The sequence below is a fragment of the Myotis daubentonii genome, chromosome 2 (genome assembly GCF_963259705.1).
Source record: "Myotis daubentonii chromosome 2, mMyoDau2.1, whole genome shotgun sequence".
NCBI lineage: Eukaryota > Metazoa > Chordata > Mammalia > Chiroptera > Vespertilionidae > Myotis > Myotis daubentonii.
Window position 1 is genome coordinate 71709939 of NC_081841.1, and position 22325 is coordinate 71732263.

Sequence of the window (22325 nt, forward strand, 5' to 3'; positions counted from 1 at the left end):
GGGATTGTATTTAAAAACCTACAAGCACAAAAACATTCAAAAGATATTCAAATTATATGACAATATTAGGTCATATTTTGTATAAAGAATGGGCCAGAACAATTTGAACAACCTCTTTCTCAGAATTACAGATGTTAGAATAGTGTTTTGGAACCTCATTTTCATTATGTATAGACCATTGGTATCCATCTATATATCATCCATATCTATATCTATATCTATCTATCTATCTATCTATCTATCTATCTATCTATCTATCATCATCTATCCATTCATTCATGCTTATTTGTGTGTCCCCGCATACATATATATGAATTAAATTTTTAAGTCAGAGTAAAATGCCTATTCATATGTTTTCTCATTATTACATAAAATATGTATCAAGATTATAAGGCACTTTTCCTAAGTCATTACAAAACCCTCTCTAATGTCTCCTGAGGCCAATCCATTTCGGAGGATAAATCACTAAAGATACATTAGACTATGAGGAAAGAAAATGGAGAGCAAAAACAGATTTAGAATTTACTACTCATGTAGTTTTCCCAACCCTTAAGTATAAGCGGGGGTGAAATTATAATTGGGATCTCCTTTGGTCACGTCTCCATGTAAGATCTATTGAGCTGTGGGCATTTCAAGAGTAAAAAGAGAACCAGGGATGAAGTTTTTGATAAGAGCATGATTAAGGTGGAAATTCTTATAGTTAATGCTTTTGCCTTGGTACATGTGAAATATAGATACTTTGCTAAGAAACTAGGCAATTTATATATTTGGAATATATATATATATATATATATATATATATATATATATATATTCTGATTTATTACATTAATGGCAATTCTTTGTTTTTTGGTTTGAGCAGACACTTCAGAAAAGAAGATATATGAAGGTTAATAAGGACATAAAACATTTTCAACATTTTTTGTCATTAGGGAAATGCAACTTACAACCACATGACATTCCACCACACACCCACTAGAATGGCTAACATTTAAAAAGACTAAGCAATGTTATCAAGAGTGTAGGAAAACTGGAACTCTCAATGTCATTTGGTGGCAATATAAAATAGTCTAGCAGTGCCTTATAAAGTACTAGAAGCCTGGTGCGTAGATTCGTGCACCAGTGGGGTCCCTTGGCCTGGCCTGCAGCCTCTCACAATCCGGGACCCCTCGGGGGATGCTGGACTGCTTGTTTTGGCCTGATCCCCATAGGCCAGGCAGAGGGGCCCCTAGTATGCATATAAGATCTTTGGTTAATCTCTTCCTGCTCTCCCCCCTCCCGCCTTCCCTTTGAGATTCATCAGTATGTTCCATGTTTCTATGCCTGTGCATTGAGTGTCTGCCTCTTTGTGATCAGTGTGCGTCATAGCTACCAGTTGAATGGTCCAAGGGTTGAACAGTCAATTAAGTTCTTATATATGTAAATACCTATCATCCTATATAATAAAAAGCTAATATGCAAATAGGCTGAACGGCAGAACAACCGAACAACTGAACAACCGGTAGCTATGACATGCACTAACCACCAGGGGGTGTACACGGAACATAGCAGGCGTCAGCCATGGTGGGATGGTGGAGCAGGTGAGCGGGGGCACCAGACCAAGGCGGGGCGCCGGTCATTGTCATTGGGGTGAGCCTCTGGTGGTTACTGAAAATTCTTTGCTCCAGTGTGCCGTGGTCCCGCCCAGTACTTGTGCCTGCTGCTGGCGCTGGCCCCGCTAGTACCCGCTGCTGACACTGAAGCCACGACTCGCATCAGCTGTTGGCGCCCTGCATCACTCCCGATCGTTTGGTGCCATCAGTGGGTGCGAGTGGCGGCTGCCGGCCCTGACTGCCCCTGAGAGCTTCCTCACCTGCCCCTGCTCTTGAGGGGCGATTGGGGTAGCAGCCGCCACTCACACCCACTGACAGCATCAGCCCCGCTCGCACCTGTTGCTGGTGCTGGCCCCAATTGCTCCATGCCATCAGTGGGTGAAAGCGGGGCTGGCACTGTCAGCGCGTGGGAGTGATGGCAGCGGGAGCAGGGCTCCCGCAGACAGGGGATCAGGGACCGTGGTGGGAGGGGCCGGGCAGGGGCATGGAGGATGGGCCGAGACCCACCCCTGTGTCCACCGCAGCCTTGCAGCCCACAGCTCCTTTCAAGGTGCACAATTCGTGCATTGGGCCCCTAGTTTGATTATAAGAGCTTAGGTACTTGCCGAAGAATAATAAAAGCATACGATCACATACACAGACTTGTACATGTATATTCACAGCAAGTTTATTTGTAATAGACTGAACTAAAAATAATCCAATGTCCTTTCACAGGTGAGTAGATAAATTATATATACAGAGTGGGGCAAAAGTAGACTTATAGTTGTATGTAAAACACAGTTTATTCTTGTATTATTATTTATTAATTATTATATAATTTTCCATACAAACAACGATAAACCTACTTTTGGCTCACTTTGTATGTAACAGAATAAAAATAAACAACTACTAGTACACACACTACGCAGACAAATATAAAAAATAGCATGCTGAGCTGCCCTGCAGCTTGTTTGGAGTAAGGAGTCCTTGTGGAAGGTGAACTCAGGGTCCCATTGTGGGCAGAGTGGCCCATCAGTTCGGGAGCGGCTCAATAACCTCCTCAGTACTGAGTGTGCGTGTCACCTCCTGGGTGGCCATGCCTGGTAAAGCTGTCAGAATGAGTATGTGATTCTTTTAAATGTTAAAATAAAGATATGTGCATTAAGAAAATACAGGGTGTCCCCCAAAATGTATACAGCTGATAGCTCAGATTTGAAAATGAAATGTATTTTAATGAACACTGTCTCTATAATTATTCAAAGTATGCATGTACATTTTGGGGGGATACCCTGTGTTATGCCGAGTTAAAGAAGCCAGGCACACCTTATGCTCCTATTTAGGTAAAATCCTAGAACAGACAAAACTAATCTATAGTGATGGAAAGCAAATAATGGGCGCCGAGAGCTGGTACAAGAGGCCAAAGCACTTCTTGGGGTGATGAAAATGTCCCATAATTTGATTATGATGCTTCCACAGGGGTGAACTCATTTTCAACATGCATCAAGCTTATACTTGAAATCAATGCTTTTCATTGGCATATAAATATGCCTCAGTTTAAAATGAACACATTAGTATAGGTAATGTGTTAAAGCAGTTTAGAGATGGGAGAGATCATTAGAGGTTGGCAGTTTGGAATGTAGAAACGTCAGGCCTGGCTAAATTCTTTGGAAGGCAGCTGAAGATGCTAGGAAATTAAACTAGTGTGGGGGTCAGATAATCCAGCTTTGAGGATTCTTTGTCTCATCTAAATTTGGTTTTACAGATGGTCAGGTGCTGAAAGACCTCTCTCTGTTATGCTAAAGGTCAGTGAGCAGCGAGAAACTGGCTAAAATGGGAATTCATTGGGTATAGTCAGAAGGAAATTTAAAAAACATTTCCTAATAAATTGCAGACTCTTAGAGGATACTCAAAGATGCCTGGGACTAAGCTGCTTTGAAAAGGTATCAGAGACTTTTCTCAGCCTAAGAAAGGCTTCACAGTGGATTTGAAGATTTCTTTCATTTTGGCCAGAGAAAAGGCCAGGGATAGTCTAAAAGATTAATGTTAAAGCTGAAAATGTATGCTGCTGTTTTATTTCTTTCACTTGCCCAAAATGGTGTGTCACTTTTAACAAAAGTTACAGATGTAGAATTGTTTCATTCTTATTGTGTATGTCTCCTTTCTAAAGCATAAACAATGTTGCTCAAATTATCTGCTCTCCACAGGAAAGCCTTCTCTACCCCCTCCTCTGTTATTGTAATTTATTTATTTAACTTTTAATATTGAGGCTCACATGCAATTATACAGAAACAATAAAGAAAGAAAGTGGGGGAGGGTGGGTGGGTGGGAAGTAATCAACCAAGAACCTTGTATACATATATGCAGGTCCCATGGCTACAGACAACGGGGCAGTGAGGGCCTGGGGTGGGGGAGTGGGCGGCCTGGAGGGGGTCAATGGGGGGAAAAAGAGGACATATGTAATACTTTCAACAATAAAGAATTATTTAAAAAAAGAAAGAAAGATTCTCTATATCCATCACACAGTTTCCCCCAGTGTTAACATCTTGGATAACTATCTATCCTATATAATAAAGGCCTAATGTGCAAATCAACCAAATGGCGGAACTACCGGTCACTATAATGCACTGACCACCAGGGGGCAGATGCTCAATGCAGGAGCTGCCCCTGGAGGTCAGTGTGCTCCCACAGGGGGAGCACTGCTCAGCCAGATGCCAGGCTCACCGCTGGCTAGCTCAGTGGTGGTGGCGGGAGCCTCTTCCACCTCCGAGGCAGTGCTAAGGAGCAGCGAGCCCAGCTTCTGACTGGTAAGCACAGCGGCAGTGGCGGGAGCCTCGCCTGCTTCTCTGCAGGTGGGTGATAAAGACTGAGGGGTCCCGGATGGTGAGAGGGATGTCTGACTGCCAGCTTAGCAGGGGGATCGGGCCTAAGCTGGCAGGTGGACATCCCCCAAGGGGTCCCAGACTGTGAGAGGGCGCAGGCTGGGCTGAGGGACCCCACCAAATGCATAATCTCATGCACTGGGCCTCTAGTGTACATATAAAACCCTAATATGCAAAGAGACTGAATGGCAGAACAACTGAACAACTGGTTGCTATGACATGTGCTGACCACCAGAGGGCGTGCATGAAACTTAGTGGGCATCAGCAGCAGGCGGCAGCGTGAGGAACATGGCAGGCATCGGCCATGGCGGGATGGTGGAGCAGATGAGTGAGGGTGCCAGACCAAGGTGGGGCACCGGTCGCTGTCATTGTGTTGGGTGAGCCTCTAGTGGTTACTGAAAATTGTTTGCTTCTGTACGCCATGGTCCCACTGGCGTTCACACCTGCTGCCAGCACCGGTCCCGCTTGCACCCACTGTTGGTGCTGGCCCCAATCGCTCTGCGCTGTCAGCAGATGCGAGTGGGGCCGGCGCTGTCAGCATGTGGGAGCGGTGGTGGCAGAAGCGGGGCTGCTGGTAGACAAGGGACTGGGGGCTGTGGCAGGAGGGGCCAGGTGCGGAGGGTGGGCCGAGACCCACCCATGTGCGTACTGCAGCCTTGCAGCCTACAGTTCCTTTCAAGGTGCATGAATTTGTGCACTGGGCCACTAGTCCTATATAATAAAAGGCTAATATGCAAATCAACCAAACTGCGGAACTATGACACACACTGACCACCAGGTGGCAGATGCTCAACACAGAAGCTGCCCCCTGGTGGTCAGTGCGCTCCCACAGGGAGAGGGCCGCTCAGCCAGAAGCTGGGCTCACGGCTGGCGAGTGCCGTGGTGGTTGCGGGAGCCTCTCCTGCCTCTGCGGCAGTCGGACATCCCCCGAGGGCTCCCGGACTGTGAGAGGGTGCAGGCCAGGCTGAGGAACCCCCTTCCCCCTACCCGCCAGTGCAGAATTTCGTGTACTGGGCCTCTAGTAGTATACTATAATATCAGACTGGAAAATTGACATCAAATATAATCCATCGACCTTATTCAAATTTCACAAGTTTAACACACTCATTTGAGACGGTGCACGTATGTGTATTTAATTCTGTGCAATTTTGTTACATGTGTAGATTTATGTCACTACCACTAGTCAGAATACAAAACAGTCCCATCACCATAAAGATCCCTTATATAACCATATCCACTTCCCTCCCATTCATCCTTACTGCTGTGCATAACTCCTGGAAACCATTAATAAATTATTCATTTGTGTAATTTTATCATTTTATGGCTATTGCAGAAATGGAATTATATAGTATACAACATCTTGAGGTTAATTTTTTTCACTCAGCATAATTCCCTGAGATTCATCCACATTGTTGTGTATATCAATAGTTTGTTCATTTTATTGCTGAGTTATATTTCGTGGTATGGATGTACCACAGTTTATCCATTCACCCATTGTAGGACATTTGGACTGCTTCCAATTTTTGGTAACTATAAGTAACACAGTTACGAACACTCATGTACAGGTTTTTATATAAACAAATTTCCATTTTTCTGGATAAATGCTGAAGTGGACTTTGTGTTGTATAGTAAATGCACGTTAAATGTTTTAAATTGCCAAACTGGTTTCCAGTGTAGCACAATTTTAAATTCCCACCAGCAATGTGTGTGTATATATATATATATATATATATATATATATATATATATATATATATATATGATCCAATTTCCCTACACCCTTAACAGCATTTGGCGTTGTCACTATTTTTTTATTTTATTTTAGCCATTCTGATAGGTATGTAGTGATAGCTAATTGTGGTTTAATTCACATTTCCTTAATAAAATTAAGCCTATAGATCAATTTGGGGAGAACTGATCTTTACTATGTTGAACCTTCCAATCTATTAACATGATAATTCTCTCTGATTATTTTGGTTGTTTTGACTTCTTTTATCAGCATTTGAAATTTTCAGCCTACAGATAGTGTGCATGTATTGTAAGGCTTATACCCAAACGTTTCATTTTCTCTGGAGTGATTATAAATGTTTTTTAATTTTGGTTTTCACATGTTCATTGTTACCATATAGAAATAACATTGATTTTTGTGTTGATCTTTTAGCCTGTGACTTTGTTGAAACCACTTTTTAGGTGCAAAGTTTTATTTTTGTAGAATTCTTGGGAGACCATCTGTTCTTAGGATTTTCTTCATAAAAGTTTTTAAGTCTTAAATTCTCTTTATTTGTTAAAAACCTACTTATATTTTCTATATCTTCTTGAGTCAGTAATTTGTGTCTTTTTTTTAGGAATTTGCCCATTTAATCCAATTTATTTATTCTACAGGTATAAATTTGTTATATTTGTTAATTCTCTTTATTTCTGTGAGGTTGGTAACAATGTTCCCTTATTTGAATATTAAATACTTGAATATTTAAACATTAAAATATTTGAATATTTGGACAATTAAAGAATCACAAATGTGTGATTTTTAAAATTATTTAAAAAAGAATAATAGTTATGGGTGTTTTTTATATGCTCTTTATTAAGATGAGGTTGCTTTTGGTTATTCCTAACTTGCTGAGAGTTTTAAAATTATAAATGAGTATTGGATTTTGTCAAGTGTTTTCTTCTGCATCAATTCATGCAATCATTATATTTTGCCTGCCTATTTTTCCCCCTCATCCTGTAACTTGAGGGCTTATAATGATGAAATTTGCTATGAAAATGGAATCTTAGTGGAAAGCAGGTGTAGTCATGACTGGGAAAAATTAACAAGAGTATAGGAAGAAAATAAAGTTTAAAAAATGGATTCATAATAGAACAGAAATTCCTTACTACACATAAAAGTTTAGTGGGTGTCAGTGGCATTAGGTATAACAAATGACAGTATAGAAAAGGATACGTGTATATTTGAGTTCTGGAGCAAAGAGATTCAAGAGTCACTATTAACTGAGGTTTCTGTGCCTTAAATTTAGTATCTTCATTTAAAAAACTAGCAAGTAGTAATATTTCATCAACTTTACAGGGACCTATAATCTAATCATTGTACCCCATTTTCACTGCCTTTAACCCTCATTTTCCTCCTTACTCAGTTTTTTTTTTCCCCCTCCTTACTTAGTTTTGATTCATGGCTCATTTTTACAATTGCTCCCTTGCCAGTAACATTTATCTCCCTTGCCCAGCTTTCTCTCTGATGCAGTTGGCTGGCTCTTAATTCTATTAAATCAAAATCCAACTACTCCAGGCCTGCACCCACATGGCATAGAGCAGCTCCAGAAAACCTTAAATTTGTGTCCACTAATAAAGTGTAAACACCTAGGGGCAATAATCAAAAAACCTAACATTTTCATTTTCTATTTACTCATCTTCTTAGACTACTATAGAATATATTTTCCCTTCTCCTCAAACCTTTAACACCTTCTTACCTACCCAGCTGAGAAAATAGACACAATTGGGAGAGAGTGTTCACAAGCACCCACTACCACATGTACCTACTTAACCGCCAACTTATCCATGAAGTAGAGAATATTTGCCTGTATTCTCCACTTATCACCTATTCACTCTTGAAACTTCTCCAATTATGCTTTGTCTCCAACTGTCTACTGAAGCCTGTTCATGTGAGGGTCCCTAATGGCCTCCACATGGCCAAATAAAATTCAATCTTCGACCACATGTCCTCAACTATCAGCAGTATAGACACAAAACCTTCATCTTCTCCCGTAAGTCTTTGCCTTCTAAAATGTCAACTCCATTCTTGTAGTTGCTCAGATGAAAATCCTGGTATCAACCATGAGGTCTCACACACACACACCCACCAGATACAGTTCTTTAGTAAAACCAAGTCACTTCTCACTGGCTCTGCTGCTACCTACCTGGTTCAAGACACAATCATCTCTGACATAGATTATTTTAATAACCTCAGAACTGTTCTCTCTCTTTTTAAAAATCTTTCAGTGAATTCTCATCAAATTCACCAGAAGAATTACTTTAGGACTCACAACAGATTGTAATTTGTCAGTTACACTCTATATCCCTTCTTTTAGCCCCATTTTACTTAAAAGTTTTTATTGCCTGTATCCCCACTAGAATGGAAGCTCCATGAGGGTGGGAATTTAACCCATTTGTTCACTATACCAAGAATAGTAAATAGTATCTTGCACACAGTTGTTTCTTAATAAATATTTGCTCAATAAATGAATGAATATATATATATATATATATATATATATATATATATATATATGAGGTAATATGCTAATTGGTTCTAACAGTGTCCCAATCACGACCGGTCAACAGGCTGTGCGTGCACAGGAGCTGGTGGGCAGGGACAGGAGCGGGGACTTGGGCAGGGACACAGATGGGGGGGCCTGCCTGGAGCAGACACAGAAAGGGGGCCATGCCCTAGCTGCCGCGGCAAGGCTTGAGCAGTCCTGCAGTGGATCTACTTAATGCCCTTTCAATGTGCATGAAGTTTGTGCACTGGGCCCCTAGTAAATAAATAACAAGGATGAATAATCTTGGGACACGTTTTAGAAAAGAAGCCTTGAGATACATTCCTTACATTAGTGGCCGTGACAAAAAGAGATTGATGTAAGTTGGGGAGCACATTGCAGGCCCCTCCTTGTGGTGCCAGAATATCTAAGGACAGCTATAGTCCTTTGGTGGGGCAGATCCTGGACCAGGAGAAAAGAGATTCAGGATCCTCATCAGCACAGAGGTATGGCTTATTGAGAGGACTACTGTATGAAATCAAACAATGGCCTCATACCAGCTATGCGTGAACACTGCATGATGGGAAATGACTGATAAATATGGTATGCAGTCCAGGCTGCAATACTCCTGACTTTAGAGATTTCAAGGGGAATGAAGATATTGGCAATGATTTTCATAATGCCACAAATAGTGCTGCTTAGTTGCTTTGTTTTTATCACCATCATCATCATCACACAATATTTTATATATTTGAAAGGCACAACTTAAAAAGAATTTTAGACCTACCTAGGATATTTTTTCCTATTCTTGGGTTGTTATATAAGTACCAAGGAAGTAGATAATGATTTTTGAGGCAAAAACCTCAGTGTCTAGTGGCTGTATTTTTCTTAATCTTGATGGTACTGGACTAAATTTTAAAGCATGTGAAAAATTATCTTTTAGTTAAAGCACTGTTCACTTACTGTTTTGTTTACTGTTTCATCATCTATATTATTTCCTGAATGGCTATGGGGTAAATGAAGGCTATTCAGTTTTGTTTAAAGTTGTCTGGACTTCTCAAAGACACTTCTCTCCAGGAGATTGCTAATTTCATAAGACACTTCCCTCCAGGAGATTATGAGATTGGCAGAAACCTAATTTGATGATTGGGAAGAAATTACAGATTTTTCTTAAGTGGTTATTAACAGATAAGCAAGATGTCTGTGACATTTCCTTGTTGCAAAATTTGGTTTTTAAAAATGGGACTCAGCTCTTTCCCCTTTGCTTTTAGATACTTTATTTTTTATTACTGAGCTTTCTCTGATAGTCACTTCACTTTTCAGTTCTAAAGAGTCTGTGGGCAAAGATATTAGAAAAGCAAGTAAATCACCATGATGTTCTATGTATTACCATTGCAAATAATTCCTTGAGCAAGAACTCTAGACTAATAAATGAAAGCATGTGGATCATTTAGAAAGGTTTTCTTTGTAGAACCAATTGCCTGGGAATTGAAAAATTCAAAGTGCTTTTTCATGATGTTATTTGAATTCATTAAAAAAAAATTCACTTCATTTAGACCTGTTTCTGTGTCTCGTCAATTTGTCCTCCTGAGAAAGAACTGGAGAATACTGCACTTTGGGAAAAATTTAATTAAGTCAGTTCACAAAGGAACGCTAGAAGATAAAATTCCTTGGGCTCCATCCTGTTGGCTTTGCGGAAACAGCAGGAGGTGAAGCTCAGAGGCAGCCCTCAGTCTGCAGAGCAGAAGCTCCCCTTGCAGGCGGGCAGGAGCAGGAAGGCTGGGGAAGTGAGGCCGAGGTCAAGATCACAATGGATTCTCTTAATTTAATGCAGTTCCAGGTAGCTAATACGTGCAAGGTGTGTCAGGAGTATTAGTATTTTGAGCCTTAGGCAATCAGATCTGAGGGCTCATTCTGTTCATTCATAATGTGGATTATATTTTACTAGAGGCCCAGTGCATGAAAATTCATGCACTGGAGGTGGGGGGGTCCCTCAGCCCAGCCTGCCCCCTCTCACAGTCTGGGAGCCCTCAGGGGCAGGAGGTGACTTGGCAATCAGGGAAAGGCATTGCCCCCATCACACCTCTGCTGCTGCCACCGCCGGCAGCACAAGCCTTGGCAGGCCCTGGTTACCTGAGCCTCGGTAACCAGCCCTAGGCAGCTGCCATGCGAGGCTTGCTTATGCCTTGGGCCAGCCCTGGGCAGTTGGGGGGCTGAGGTTGACTGGGGGGCTCCAGAGGCAGGCATGTGGAGAGGCCGGGCCATCTGGGGGCTGAGGGGACTGGGTGCTACCATCTTGTGGCTGTAGGTACTGCCATGTTTGGGGGCGGTGCAGTCAATTAGCATATTCCCTCCTTATTGGCTGTGGGCACCGTCATCTTTGTGATGGCATGAAGGTCAGTTAGCATATTCCCTCTTTATTAGATAGGATAATGTGGCTAAGACTTGATTATTTGCACATCCTAGAAGGTATAGCTCCTGCTCTGAACATTTAAAGGAAAACCTCTATAGAACTCTGAACATTAAACAGAGAATTACTACAGGTAAGTCTCATAGAAACAAAGAAATCATTCTATGATCATGGTTTTAGAATGATATATTGGAATGATTATCACATCGGCAATTTAATTAGACTATTGTGGCAAGCACTGAATATGGAGGAATGGCACAGAGAACTAAGTGCGTACTTTATGACCCTGCAGGTTAGCCTAGCGATAAATAAAACACTTTTATTCAGACATACAGAAACATAAAGTGTGTGTACGGAAAATAATACAATAATTAATAAATAATAATGCTAGAATAAACTCTGTGTTTTGGGTACTCACAAATATAACCTTACTTTTGCCCCACCCTGTATACACCTCTCTCATCTATTAATATCTATCTCTATATCTTTATATATAAGTATAGAAAATAAAGACACAAACATACCCAAATAAGACATAATGGTCACAGAAAGTATCTGTAAACATTAATGTTAACTTGTGGACATACATTGATTTTAAACACATCCTTACTTTAAATAGCTTTGATTTTCTGTCTAGAAGACAAAAGAGAACATTAATTGCTATCACTTACTAAGTTTACCTAGTTGAATGTTAGCGCCTCTAAAGAACGAGTCAATACTCATTACTTTTCCATATTGGAAGATTAAAGGAATAAATGATCCTTTGAAACTAAAACTGAAATTCTCAGAAATATCAAGAAAATATTTTGCTCAGTCTCACTTTAATAGGCACTGAACAGAGATCATAAAAGCCTTTTGACATTAAAGTGAAAGGTTGTTGGTATATAATGTGACCCACTTAATTAGGATCTGCTTAATTTGTAACAGAGTAGATATAAAATGTATTTTGCTGCTTTCAAACTTTAGAAACCCCATATATTTAACATGAATATAATCAAAATGAGAAGAAAAATACCAGGAGTTAAGCTGTGTGGTGGGGGAAGGTACCACTTACTCTAATACAGTAAAACCCCTACACTGCCAACAACAGCACAGCATGTCCCAGAAATCTTTTGGATGGCAATACACAGCAGCTTATTTATTAAGCTCTATGCAGCTTAAACCGAAGGAAAACACACCTTTATTAGTAAAGCTGAAGTTGAAGCATGATCAGAAAAGTCGTCATAATGTTTCACAATCCCAGATAAGAAAGTCCTTTCCCTAATTTTTTTTTTGGAGGGAAGAGCGAGTGGTTAAATTCTAACAACAAGGATGCAAAGGTTAACCAGGCAAAGGTTAAGTGGAGGACTTCCTAAGGCACTTTTTAATTTGCTCTGGTACCAAATCCATAGGAAAACATGTATGTGTCAGAATGTCATGGACAAATTAAAATCTCAAAGGGTTCAAAATTAACAGCTAAAACTCATTTTTTGAATTGGAAAGCACAATATACTATTTTCGGAGAAAAAGCATAAGACTTGCGCACATTAAAAATGATTAGAGAGTTAAATTCTAAGGTTTTTACAGCCTTGCTGTTAGTATTTGGCTGCTTTGGTTCTACAGTAAGATTTTTGCAAGCCTAAAAGAATACTCAGAATGCTTTTTGTTGTTTGTGTGCTTCCAGCATAGATAGCTGATAGCTGATGGCATTCAGGTTACAGGTTAAATCTGAGGCCTTATTGCACATCCAGGGAAAATTACTTTTTGCATAACACATGGTACAACCTCCAACTCCTAAAAGGGCAGAAGGAGTTCAGGTATGGACATTTACATACACTCTTAAAAAGACCAGATTATACGTGATTTTCACTTGCTCTGAAATAACTCCATAAAGGCATTTCAAGATTTACTTCTCCATTATACCACAAAAATGCTTAGCAATAAATTCGAACATACTTAGGTGTTTCTAAGAGGAGAAACTATTCTTTTTTTTTTGTTGTTTGGCTATTTAAAAGATTGTTATAGCATCTCTAATATATGGAGAATATTAGGGAATGTATACACATTTCCCATGTGTCTTCAATAAGAGATGTTTCAACATACTGTACTGAGTTTTCCTCATTCCTTTATAACTGCAGCATAATTAAAATAAACTAAGGTAACTCAATGTAAATTCAATCTGATGTGAGAAGGAAGCTGCACATAAGACTAAATCAGATACAAAAGTGTTTTCTAAAATAGGATTAAGCAGCGTTTCAAATCACCTACAATCAATTCTCATGGGACACTGTTGTCGAAATGATACTGACTTAAGAAAACATTTTTCTTATGGAAAAATAATAAGTCAGAGCTTGTCACTTATGTTATCCAAGACAAGTTTGGTGATTACCCTGTAAATGAACATCGATTTTTGTGTAGACTCCAATATTTCCAATCTCTGAGAAACTGTTCTGGTGTCCGGAATGTCCAATTGCAGAATTATGGCAAATATCTTTTAGTGAAGTGGTTGCTTCCCTGAGAAAACAAAGAAATTGCTTCACATATGAGTTTTACCAGACTATTTTCTAAGACTAGTTTTAATGCAGCAGAGAAAAGAAAACAAAAAATAAAGCCCAAACCTCAAAACCTTATAGTATATTTATTGTTACTGGCTAACCCACAAGGTGGCACTAAAGAGAAAAGTGACAAAAGCGAAGATCACAGGCAACTTTTATACCAAATAAATTCTATTGTGAGAAGTAACCCTATTTCATGACATGGCCATCCAAATCTTAACATGCTAATAACTCAAGACATTTATATGCAGGTTCCTTGCTTTTTTTAATGTAAAAAAAGTTTCATTCAATCAAATAGCTGGTTATTTTCAAAAGTTAGTAGTTTGAATATTTCTGTGTAATAGTTCTTTTGTGGGAAAATTTTTCTTTCCAGACACAGATTCCTAATCATTATATGTTATACATTATGGCCATTTCTTTTTTATGTTTTTTAGAGTGCCAAGAACTTAATGCTTTTAATATAAGTGTGTAAAAAAACCCATTTAACATCATATTTGTAGTATAATGATACATATAAACTTTTAATATTTATAACGACAAATAAATAACTTTTAAACCACCAATAAAAAGGCGTTTTAGCCAAAGACTGTTTGAATTCCAATAATTTCTATACATATTTCCAAATACCTATTTCACCTACTTTTCAGGATACTCGGAGAGTACTTCCTGGATGTGAATGGGGAAATGTTCTCAGAAAATCACACACAGAGAAAGAAGAAATGGTATGATTTTGGCATAGCATTGGCATAAAATCCTGAAAGTAAAGAGTCACAAATGATCCTTAGTAATAGCTCCCAGTGGTAGAAGGAACTAGGTCTTCTCTAGCAGACATTTCTGATTATGAGCAAGAAGGTATAGACAACTAAGAGTCTATTCTTCAGTTTACAATTAAGAGATATGTTATGCATAAACAGTCCTATAACTTTAAAGGAAATATTATAATTCATCTATTTTCTTAGTTTAGAAGTAGGAATTCAATGAGTTGAAAACCAATGCAATTTTTAGTTTTACTATTATTGTGTACTATATATATATAGCTTGCAAAATATTTTCTAACAAAATGTGTTGTTTCTCATTCTGAAATGATTGTATTTTTGACTAGAATACTGACTCAGAAAACCTGTATAATATGTAAAATACAAAAATCCCACTCTAGATCAAAATCAGCTCTCAAATAATCACATTCAGGTATATAACCTCAAGATTATTGATATTTTAATATCTAAAAGAGAAAAACTTTACCATATCTCTCCTAATATCTTCATCAACCCATTTACAATGATCATTTGCTACTCAAATTTAAGAAAATATTGTAATTACCTCATTTAAATAGTGATAAATATTTAGTGATATTTATATATCTGTCTCTCTGTAGGTTTTATAAGATAAACAATGTGTTTTATTATTAAATGGAAGAAGAGTGAATAATTTTATATCTTTACATGACTATACATTTATATACATGTGAGTGTGTGTCTTTGTAGTGGATACTTTTCATGGTTTGAAAGAGGTGTCACCACTTTCATTTCATGTAAATTTGAGTTGTCAAGTAAGCCTGGGTCAAGGATATATTTTTTAATGCATTCAAGAGGTAAGATTTCTAAGGCATATAAACTGTTTGTTCCACCAAATGAATATAAGCTATAGTAAACTCTTTCAACTACTTAGTTCTCAATCCAGGATGTATAGCACTTTCTTTTTTAATTTCTGTCAGTGCTTTATAAAATTATAACTATTTTTTTCTGCTTAGGATCACATTATATTTTCTCTATTCATTTCATTTAACAAATACCCACATCACACTCATCATGTGCCAGGCACAATGAGGGTGGAGACCACAGCTGTTGGGTTCAATGCTATAGCTCTAGCACTCTGCCTAGCACTGACTTCATAAATTATGCAGCAAATATCAATTATGCAACAGAGAGTTGACATCTAGCTTACCTTTCAGGAAGTAATATGGAATAATGATTAAATGTACAGGTAATGAAGTAATTCTAGGTTGGAATTCCAGTTCTGCTACCTAAAAATTAAATGACTGGCCAAATCATTTAATTTTTCTGAGCCTCAGTTTCCACATTTGTCAAATGACATAACAGCACTGACCTCATGAGGTTATTTTCATGATTAAACCAATATAACTTACACAGCCTAGACAAATACCTGATGCAAGGTAACCCCTTGAAAAATCTTTGCCATTATTATTATTAATTATTTTTGCCATATTTATTTAGAAACATAGATTTGAACAATTTAAATTCATGGTAAAAACAATATTGGTATAGTTAGTAGTATTTCTTGAATGCTGTTCAAGTGGACTAGTTCAACAGAAACACCTCTGGAAACTTACCCAATTTCTTTTCTGCTTGTAGAATTTCGCGTATATCACGTTTGCAAGTTTCATACATAAATTGAAAACATTTCTATGATACATTCTTTGCCGTTTTATGGAACTTTCTTACTGAGATCAGAAACCAAAGTGCCCACAGTGAACACTGAAGAATTCTAGTCTAGTGTTAGGACCCCAAACAATAATACAGTTTTCTTGAGATCCTAATTCTCTCCGCTCTGGATATAACCAATGGTAGAATTGGGAGTGACACTGTGGATATTTGGTTATCCTTCTCCTTATATGTGCCATAAAATACTCCTTTTATGCTGTAAGACTGGTTCTGTTTTGGTGTAAGATTAATGAGACTTTCCTAGGATTAGTAATATGTAGTTTTTAATAGGTTCACCTATTTTACTGTTCACCTATTTTTATGTGAGAAAAAATATGATCAAATTTAGATATAATTCCATTCAGATTCATCTTTTTAAATACACAAAAGTCAGACAATACTTAAATCAAGGTGTTAATTGTAGTTGGCAAACCACAGACATCATGAAGTTGCACTGTCTTAATAATGGCTAATTTTAAACAGTTCTCTTTCCTCTTTCCATCATTAAGGTCTTGAGGAATGTTCTATCTAGAAGGGTATTTCTCATCTAAAGCTCATCAACAATGTTGACAGATTTTGTGGTCAAATGGTATGATATTTTGAAATTATGCATTATACAAACATAAGTCTGCAATAATATGAGTTCCCTCAAAGAAAAAAAGCAGTGCAAGTGTGAGCAACCAAAGAGGAAAGATTCGGAAGCCAGCTCATTCACTGAAGGTAGTTCAAATAAAATTACATCAAATGATCACAATCTTAAATTTCAAACTGCTGTTTTATTATTGCCACATGGCGGCACCACCTTCGCTGGTAAACAGAGACTCCGCCATTCATTCAGCCATTCTCATCAGCATTGGTCTCCAATGGTGTGAGGTCTTCAGGAACATATCCTCTCCCAAAAGATATCAGTCCTATCCTCACCGCCACAGTTGCAGGGGTTGGTTCCACCCATGTGCTTTTTCCAGTACAGCATATTTTTATAAATTCTCTTCACACATAAAACTTAGTTTTTAATTACTTTGTTTGCTTCTCAATGAAGAAGATTAATTAAAATTCCCTTGAGAGCATAATGAGACTAGTGTATAAGCCTTGGAATTTCTTTCAAAAAGTTTGAGGACTGGAAGAGTTTTCTGAGGATACCTCATCTAACTCCTATCATACAGTTTCTACATCAACAGACCAAGAAACGGGATCTAAGTAACTAGTTAGGATAATGTAGGGGAGTGAGGGCAGATGGGACTTAGTTCTTTCTCCTGAGCCAACTTGCCTCTGAGACAGAGCACTAATTGCACTTGAAGGGGCTGAGTATACAAGGGCACTTAGGTGTGCCTCTACACACAAACCAGTGTGAAAAGAAAAAAAAAAAGCAGTCCAAGTGTGAGCAATCAAAGAGTAAAGACTCTGAAGCCAGTTCATTCACTGAAGGTAGCTAGTTCCTTTTGATTATGTATAGGGCCAAAGGGTAGATTTAATTTAAATCACTTCCGTTTGGCATCATGTATATTAAGCACTCAAACTGTTTTAACGTTTACAAACCCCTAAATCAAATATGACTATAAAATGGCTTTGAAGACATTGATTAGCTTAAGAAAATAATCATAAAATTCTCCCAACAATAAATGTGTTTCTGAGAGAAGCATCAGGCTCTTTGGAAAGTCTTATTCCACTACATGGCTCTAGTGTTGGCAAAGTCAAAACTATCTCAAATTTAGTGATCCACAACACTGAAGGCAACTTCTTCATAGGAGCAGTAGTGAATCATTGCTTTAATATTTTTGTTAGGTACACAATCTGAATTTTTTTTTTTGAGTGTAGAATGGGCATTCTCTAGAAAATAATATTTTACCAAAGTGCTTGCTTCTCAAGGGAAGGGTGCTATATAGTTTCAGGAAAAAAAAAAGAAAAAGAAAAAGAAAACTCACTGGGATCCTTTTGTAACATCAAATTGAGAGAAAAAAATTTTATGCACTTGGCTTTGCTATTGAGTTCACTGGATAAAGATGCACATTAGGGGAATCTATGTTTTAATGAGTTGTGTCCACTTCGTGTTAATAAGCTTGTGTCCACTCTACTTGGATCTCAAAGGTAACCCATCCAATAATGTAATCACAATCAGTAGAGACTTTACTAATTGGGAAATATAGCCTTTAATTCAGGAACATTTGAGAACTGCATTTTAGTAATTTCAAAAACACATAAGCTCATTGATAAAAACAAGGAAGACCAGAAAAGGACTTTGAATCTTTTCTTGATTAAAAGCATTTTAGAGAAAGGTCTTAAATATTGCTTAGTGGGTAAGTTCTTCATTTAAACTGTGGTTCTCAGACTTCTGGGGGTGATCCCAGATTCCTCTAATAATCCAAATAAACTGAACCCATGGACTTTAGGTCAATAATCCTGAACTGCCACACTCATACCCTGAGCTCAGAGAAGTCTGGTAACCTGCTAAGAGTCACACAGCTCTTTATGCCTGCCTGTACTGTATTTCCTGATTCTGTGAAGAAAAGCAGCAACAACAAACTAGTGAACCCCAGCTCCTCAACTCTTAAAATGCATACAACCAGATACATATGGACAACAAGAGCACAGAGATTTAAAAACAGAACAGAAAAAAGTAACTTGAACAGAATGTGGCATTTCCCTTGGTCTGTTGCTAACGGCCCACATACAACATGCTTAAAAAAAAAACCCACCCTGGCATTTTTTTTCATCATCATTTAAAAATGCTTCAAGTGGACATTTAGAATGTATGGCAATGGGGCTGTATCCCATCTGGGGATAAATGGAAATGAGTTTTATGGATCAGGGCTAGGTTTTCAGTGGCTGTCCTGCTAAAGATGATGTGTATTTGGTCTCTTCTCTCTGGTCATGCTTTAAAGACAAACACAATATTTTAATTGTATATTTTCAGGACTCCAAAGCAAGTGACATTAGACATTCCTTTTTGTAAAAATAAATAAATAAATAAATAAGTAATTTTTAAAATCCCTTCAGGATTTGAATATGTGAAGAAATATAAAAAGAATTACTTCTTTCTCTTTTTATTCTGTGCTTTCTTTCTTTCTTTTCTTTTTACTCTGAAGCTCATCACACTTTGTTTGTAAAAATACAGAGACTCCTGCCTCTTAGTTGTTACCATTGGAATGGCTCTTTTCTGAATATTGTTCCAATTAAGGTTTTTCACACAAATTCTAAGGATTGGATAGCCCATATGCTCATGTACACTCTATATATAATTTAAAACTTCTCTACACCTAGACAAGGGTCCATATCCAGCCAGTGGTCTAGAGACCTGTTTTGATGCTCCTGTTGCCATTGAACACTTTCTACTGATAACTATTTAGAAAGAGTTTAAACAATTTTCATGACAACACTAAAAACAGCAAAAAAGTAATTGTGGCTAGTTGAAGTGAAAAACTGACCAATCATGGAATATATGTGTTCACTATTCCAGTAAGTCTAAATGGGGCTCATCTTCCCAGTTTTGCTCAGTCTCAAGTTTTTAGTCCTGAATGTTACACTGAAGGCATTGTAGTATCATTCCCCCAATCTAAAAATAGAAATTATTCGATGGGGGGTGGGGGGTGTCTTTTCTTTAGCCTTTACTTCTGGAGGATTCTAACAGTTCATTGCTAATCCTTCTTTTAATACTGCACACCTGGACACATCACACTGCATAATATACGCAGTTTGGCGTTGGAGAATTTATTCTACTTTACATACAATCCTCCAAATCCTCTGGCGAGCTTGATGTGAAATCTGACACCGCCAAGTCTCCCCAGCAGGATCTGCCTTTGCTCTCGGTGTTAATAGCCTAAGGCTGCAAGGATTCCTCCGGGGAGACGCGGTGAGGCTGAGTCTGGAAGAGGGGTGACTGCGGGGCTTGTTGCGCTGAAGATTTACAATGTACTTCTTGCAGGCGGCTCAGCAACCCCCTCTGTGGCTGTGGGTGTCTAGTGTGACAGAGGAGAAAAGCTCTCTAATCTCCCAGTGCCTGCCTCAGCCTCTCCGCCGCTCCCCTCCCTCCCGCCTCCCCTGCCTCCTCGCGCTCCCTCGCTCTCTCCTTTGCCTTTCTGCGGGAGTTTCAGTCCCTGAATGCAGCCAGAGTAGCCTGGGCCATCTAGACCGGGAGCCTGTGCACACGCACACACGAGCACACACATGCACACGCACTCACACACACACACGCACTCTGGCTCTCCCCACGGGGATAGCGAGGAAACCCAGGGCGTCATCTACCTGAAGGGGATGGCCCGGCCTGGCACTTCTTGCTCACTTGTGTTCTCCGGCGGCCAGAGCCACATCGGAAAGGGGGAGGCTCGCTGTCCGGTCTGCAACCTTTCGCCGCCGGCCGCCGCCGCCGCTTAAAGTGTCCAGGGAGAAGAGAAGGCTCTTCCAGGACAGATTCCCGGCGCAGCTCTGCGGCCCTGGGACTTCACCCGGCTGGTTCACCCCAGTCGCTTCCTCCCCGGCCATCCGCTCAGCTCATTCCCGGCTGCGGGGTGCCTGGCTCAGGCGCCTCATCTGCTGCTGCCGCCGCCTCTGCTGCTGCGAGCCCAGCCCACCCAGAGGACCGAACGCCGCCGCTGGAGTGCGGAGAGAAAGCGGAAGCCCTAACTTCCCTCTCCCCGCTCCCGGTCCTTCCCAGCCAAGGACCCGTGGGAAGGCTCCGGCGGAGAGCCGGGCGATTGCTCGGCGCAGGGGAGGGCGAGCCGGGAGCCGCCGGCGCACAGGGGCGGGGGCAGCAAGTGCCCGGGCGCCCCGCGCTCGCCGGAGAAGTAGCGCGCCGTTGGGACGAGAGAGACGCTTTCCAAGTTGGGCGCGTCCCAGAGCTCGCAGCCCCGCGCCTCGGCCGCCGCTGCCAGGAGAGAGGCGGGGCTGATGGGGGGCGCGGAGGGTCCTGTCGCCCGCGGCTAGAGTCCGTCTTAAAAGCGCCCGGGCCAGCATCCCCAGGGTCCCGGCTGGCGTCGCGCCCTCTGCCCGCGTGCGCTCGCTGATGCCTGCGCTGGCGGCGGCCCGGGTGGCCAGCCCGCGGGGGGTGCTGGAGGGGGCGGGGGAGGGGGAGGAGGCAGTGTGATGGCCCTGGACGGCGAGCGGGGGGAGCAAGAGGAGGAGAAGAAAAAGAAGAAGAAGAAAAAGAAGAGGAAGAAGAAGAAGGAGGAGGAGGAGGGGGCTGAGAAGAGCCGCTCACCCTTCGCGGCCACGATGGGGGAGAACGACGCCGCGCTCCGGACCGGCGGCAGGGGGCTCTCGGACCCGTGGGCGGACTCCGTGGGGGTGCGACCCCGCACCACCGAGCGCCACATCACGGTGCACAAGCGGCTCGTCCTGGCCTTCGCCGTGTCCATCGTGGCGCTGCTCGCGGTCACTATGCTCGCGGTGCTGCTCAGCTTGCGCTTCGACGAGTGCGGGGCCAGCGCGGCGCCGGGCGCAGACGGCGGCCCCGCCGGCTTCCCGCCGCGCGGTGGCAACGGGAGCCTCCCGGGTTCTGCCGGGCGCCACCACCCAGCTGGCGGGGACTCCTGGCCGCCGGAGGCGGGCGGGGAGGCCACCCCTGGGACCCCGTCCGCCCAGCCGCCGTCGGAGGAAGAGCAGGAGCCGGGGCAGCCGTGGACGCAGCTGCGCTTGTCCGGCCATCTCAAGCCGCTCCACTACAATCTGATGCTCACCGCCTTCATGGAGAATTTCACCTTCGCCGGCGAGGTCAACGTGGAGATCGCGTGCCGGAACGCCACCCGCTACGTCGTGCTGCACGCCTCCCGGGTGGCCGTGGAGAAGGTGCAGGTGGCCGAGGACCGGGTGGCCGGGGCTGTCCCGGTGGCCGGCTTCTTCCTCTACCCGCAGACCCAGGTGTTGGTGGTGGTGCTGAACAGGACCCTGGACGCGCAGAGGAACTACAACCTGAAGATCATCTACAACGCCCTGATCGAGAATGAGCTCTTGGGCTTCTTCCGCAGCTCCTACGTGCTCCACGGGGAGAGAAGGTACGGAGGGAGGCGGCGCCCGGCAGCGCCCCACCCCACCCCACCAGGCTGCTCTAACCGCTGGGCGGCCGGCGACCCCCGGGAACCGCCTGGCGTCCGATACCCGGCAGCGAAGGGTGGGGGAGAGAAGTGAGGTGGGGTAGGATGATCACCCAGAACCCTCAGGGTCTCCCAAGTGCCGGAGCTCTCACTGTTGCCAGCTCCACAAACTCACTCACCAGTGGCGAACCCCTCCCCGTCCAAGTTCCTTAGCCAG

At 41.5% G+C, this 22325-nt stretch overlaps 1 protein-coding gene across 1 annotated transcript in view; it reads left to right on the forward strand.

The window, feature by feature from the left end:
• Nucleotides 1-21139: 21139 nt before the first annotated feature.
• TRHDE (thyrotropin releasing hormone degrading enzyme) overlaps nucleotides 21140-22325 on the forward strand; it is a 394910-nt gene continuing 393724 nt past the window's right edge. The window contains exon 1 of the mRNA XM_059683656.1: nucleotides 21140-22069. Within this exon, the coding sequence (XP_059539639.1) occupies nucleotides 21162-22069 (908 nt within the window). The 5' untranslated portion in view covers nucleotides 21140-21161. The remainder of the gene's footprint in view (nucleotides 22070-22325) is intronic.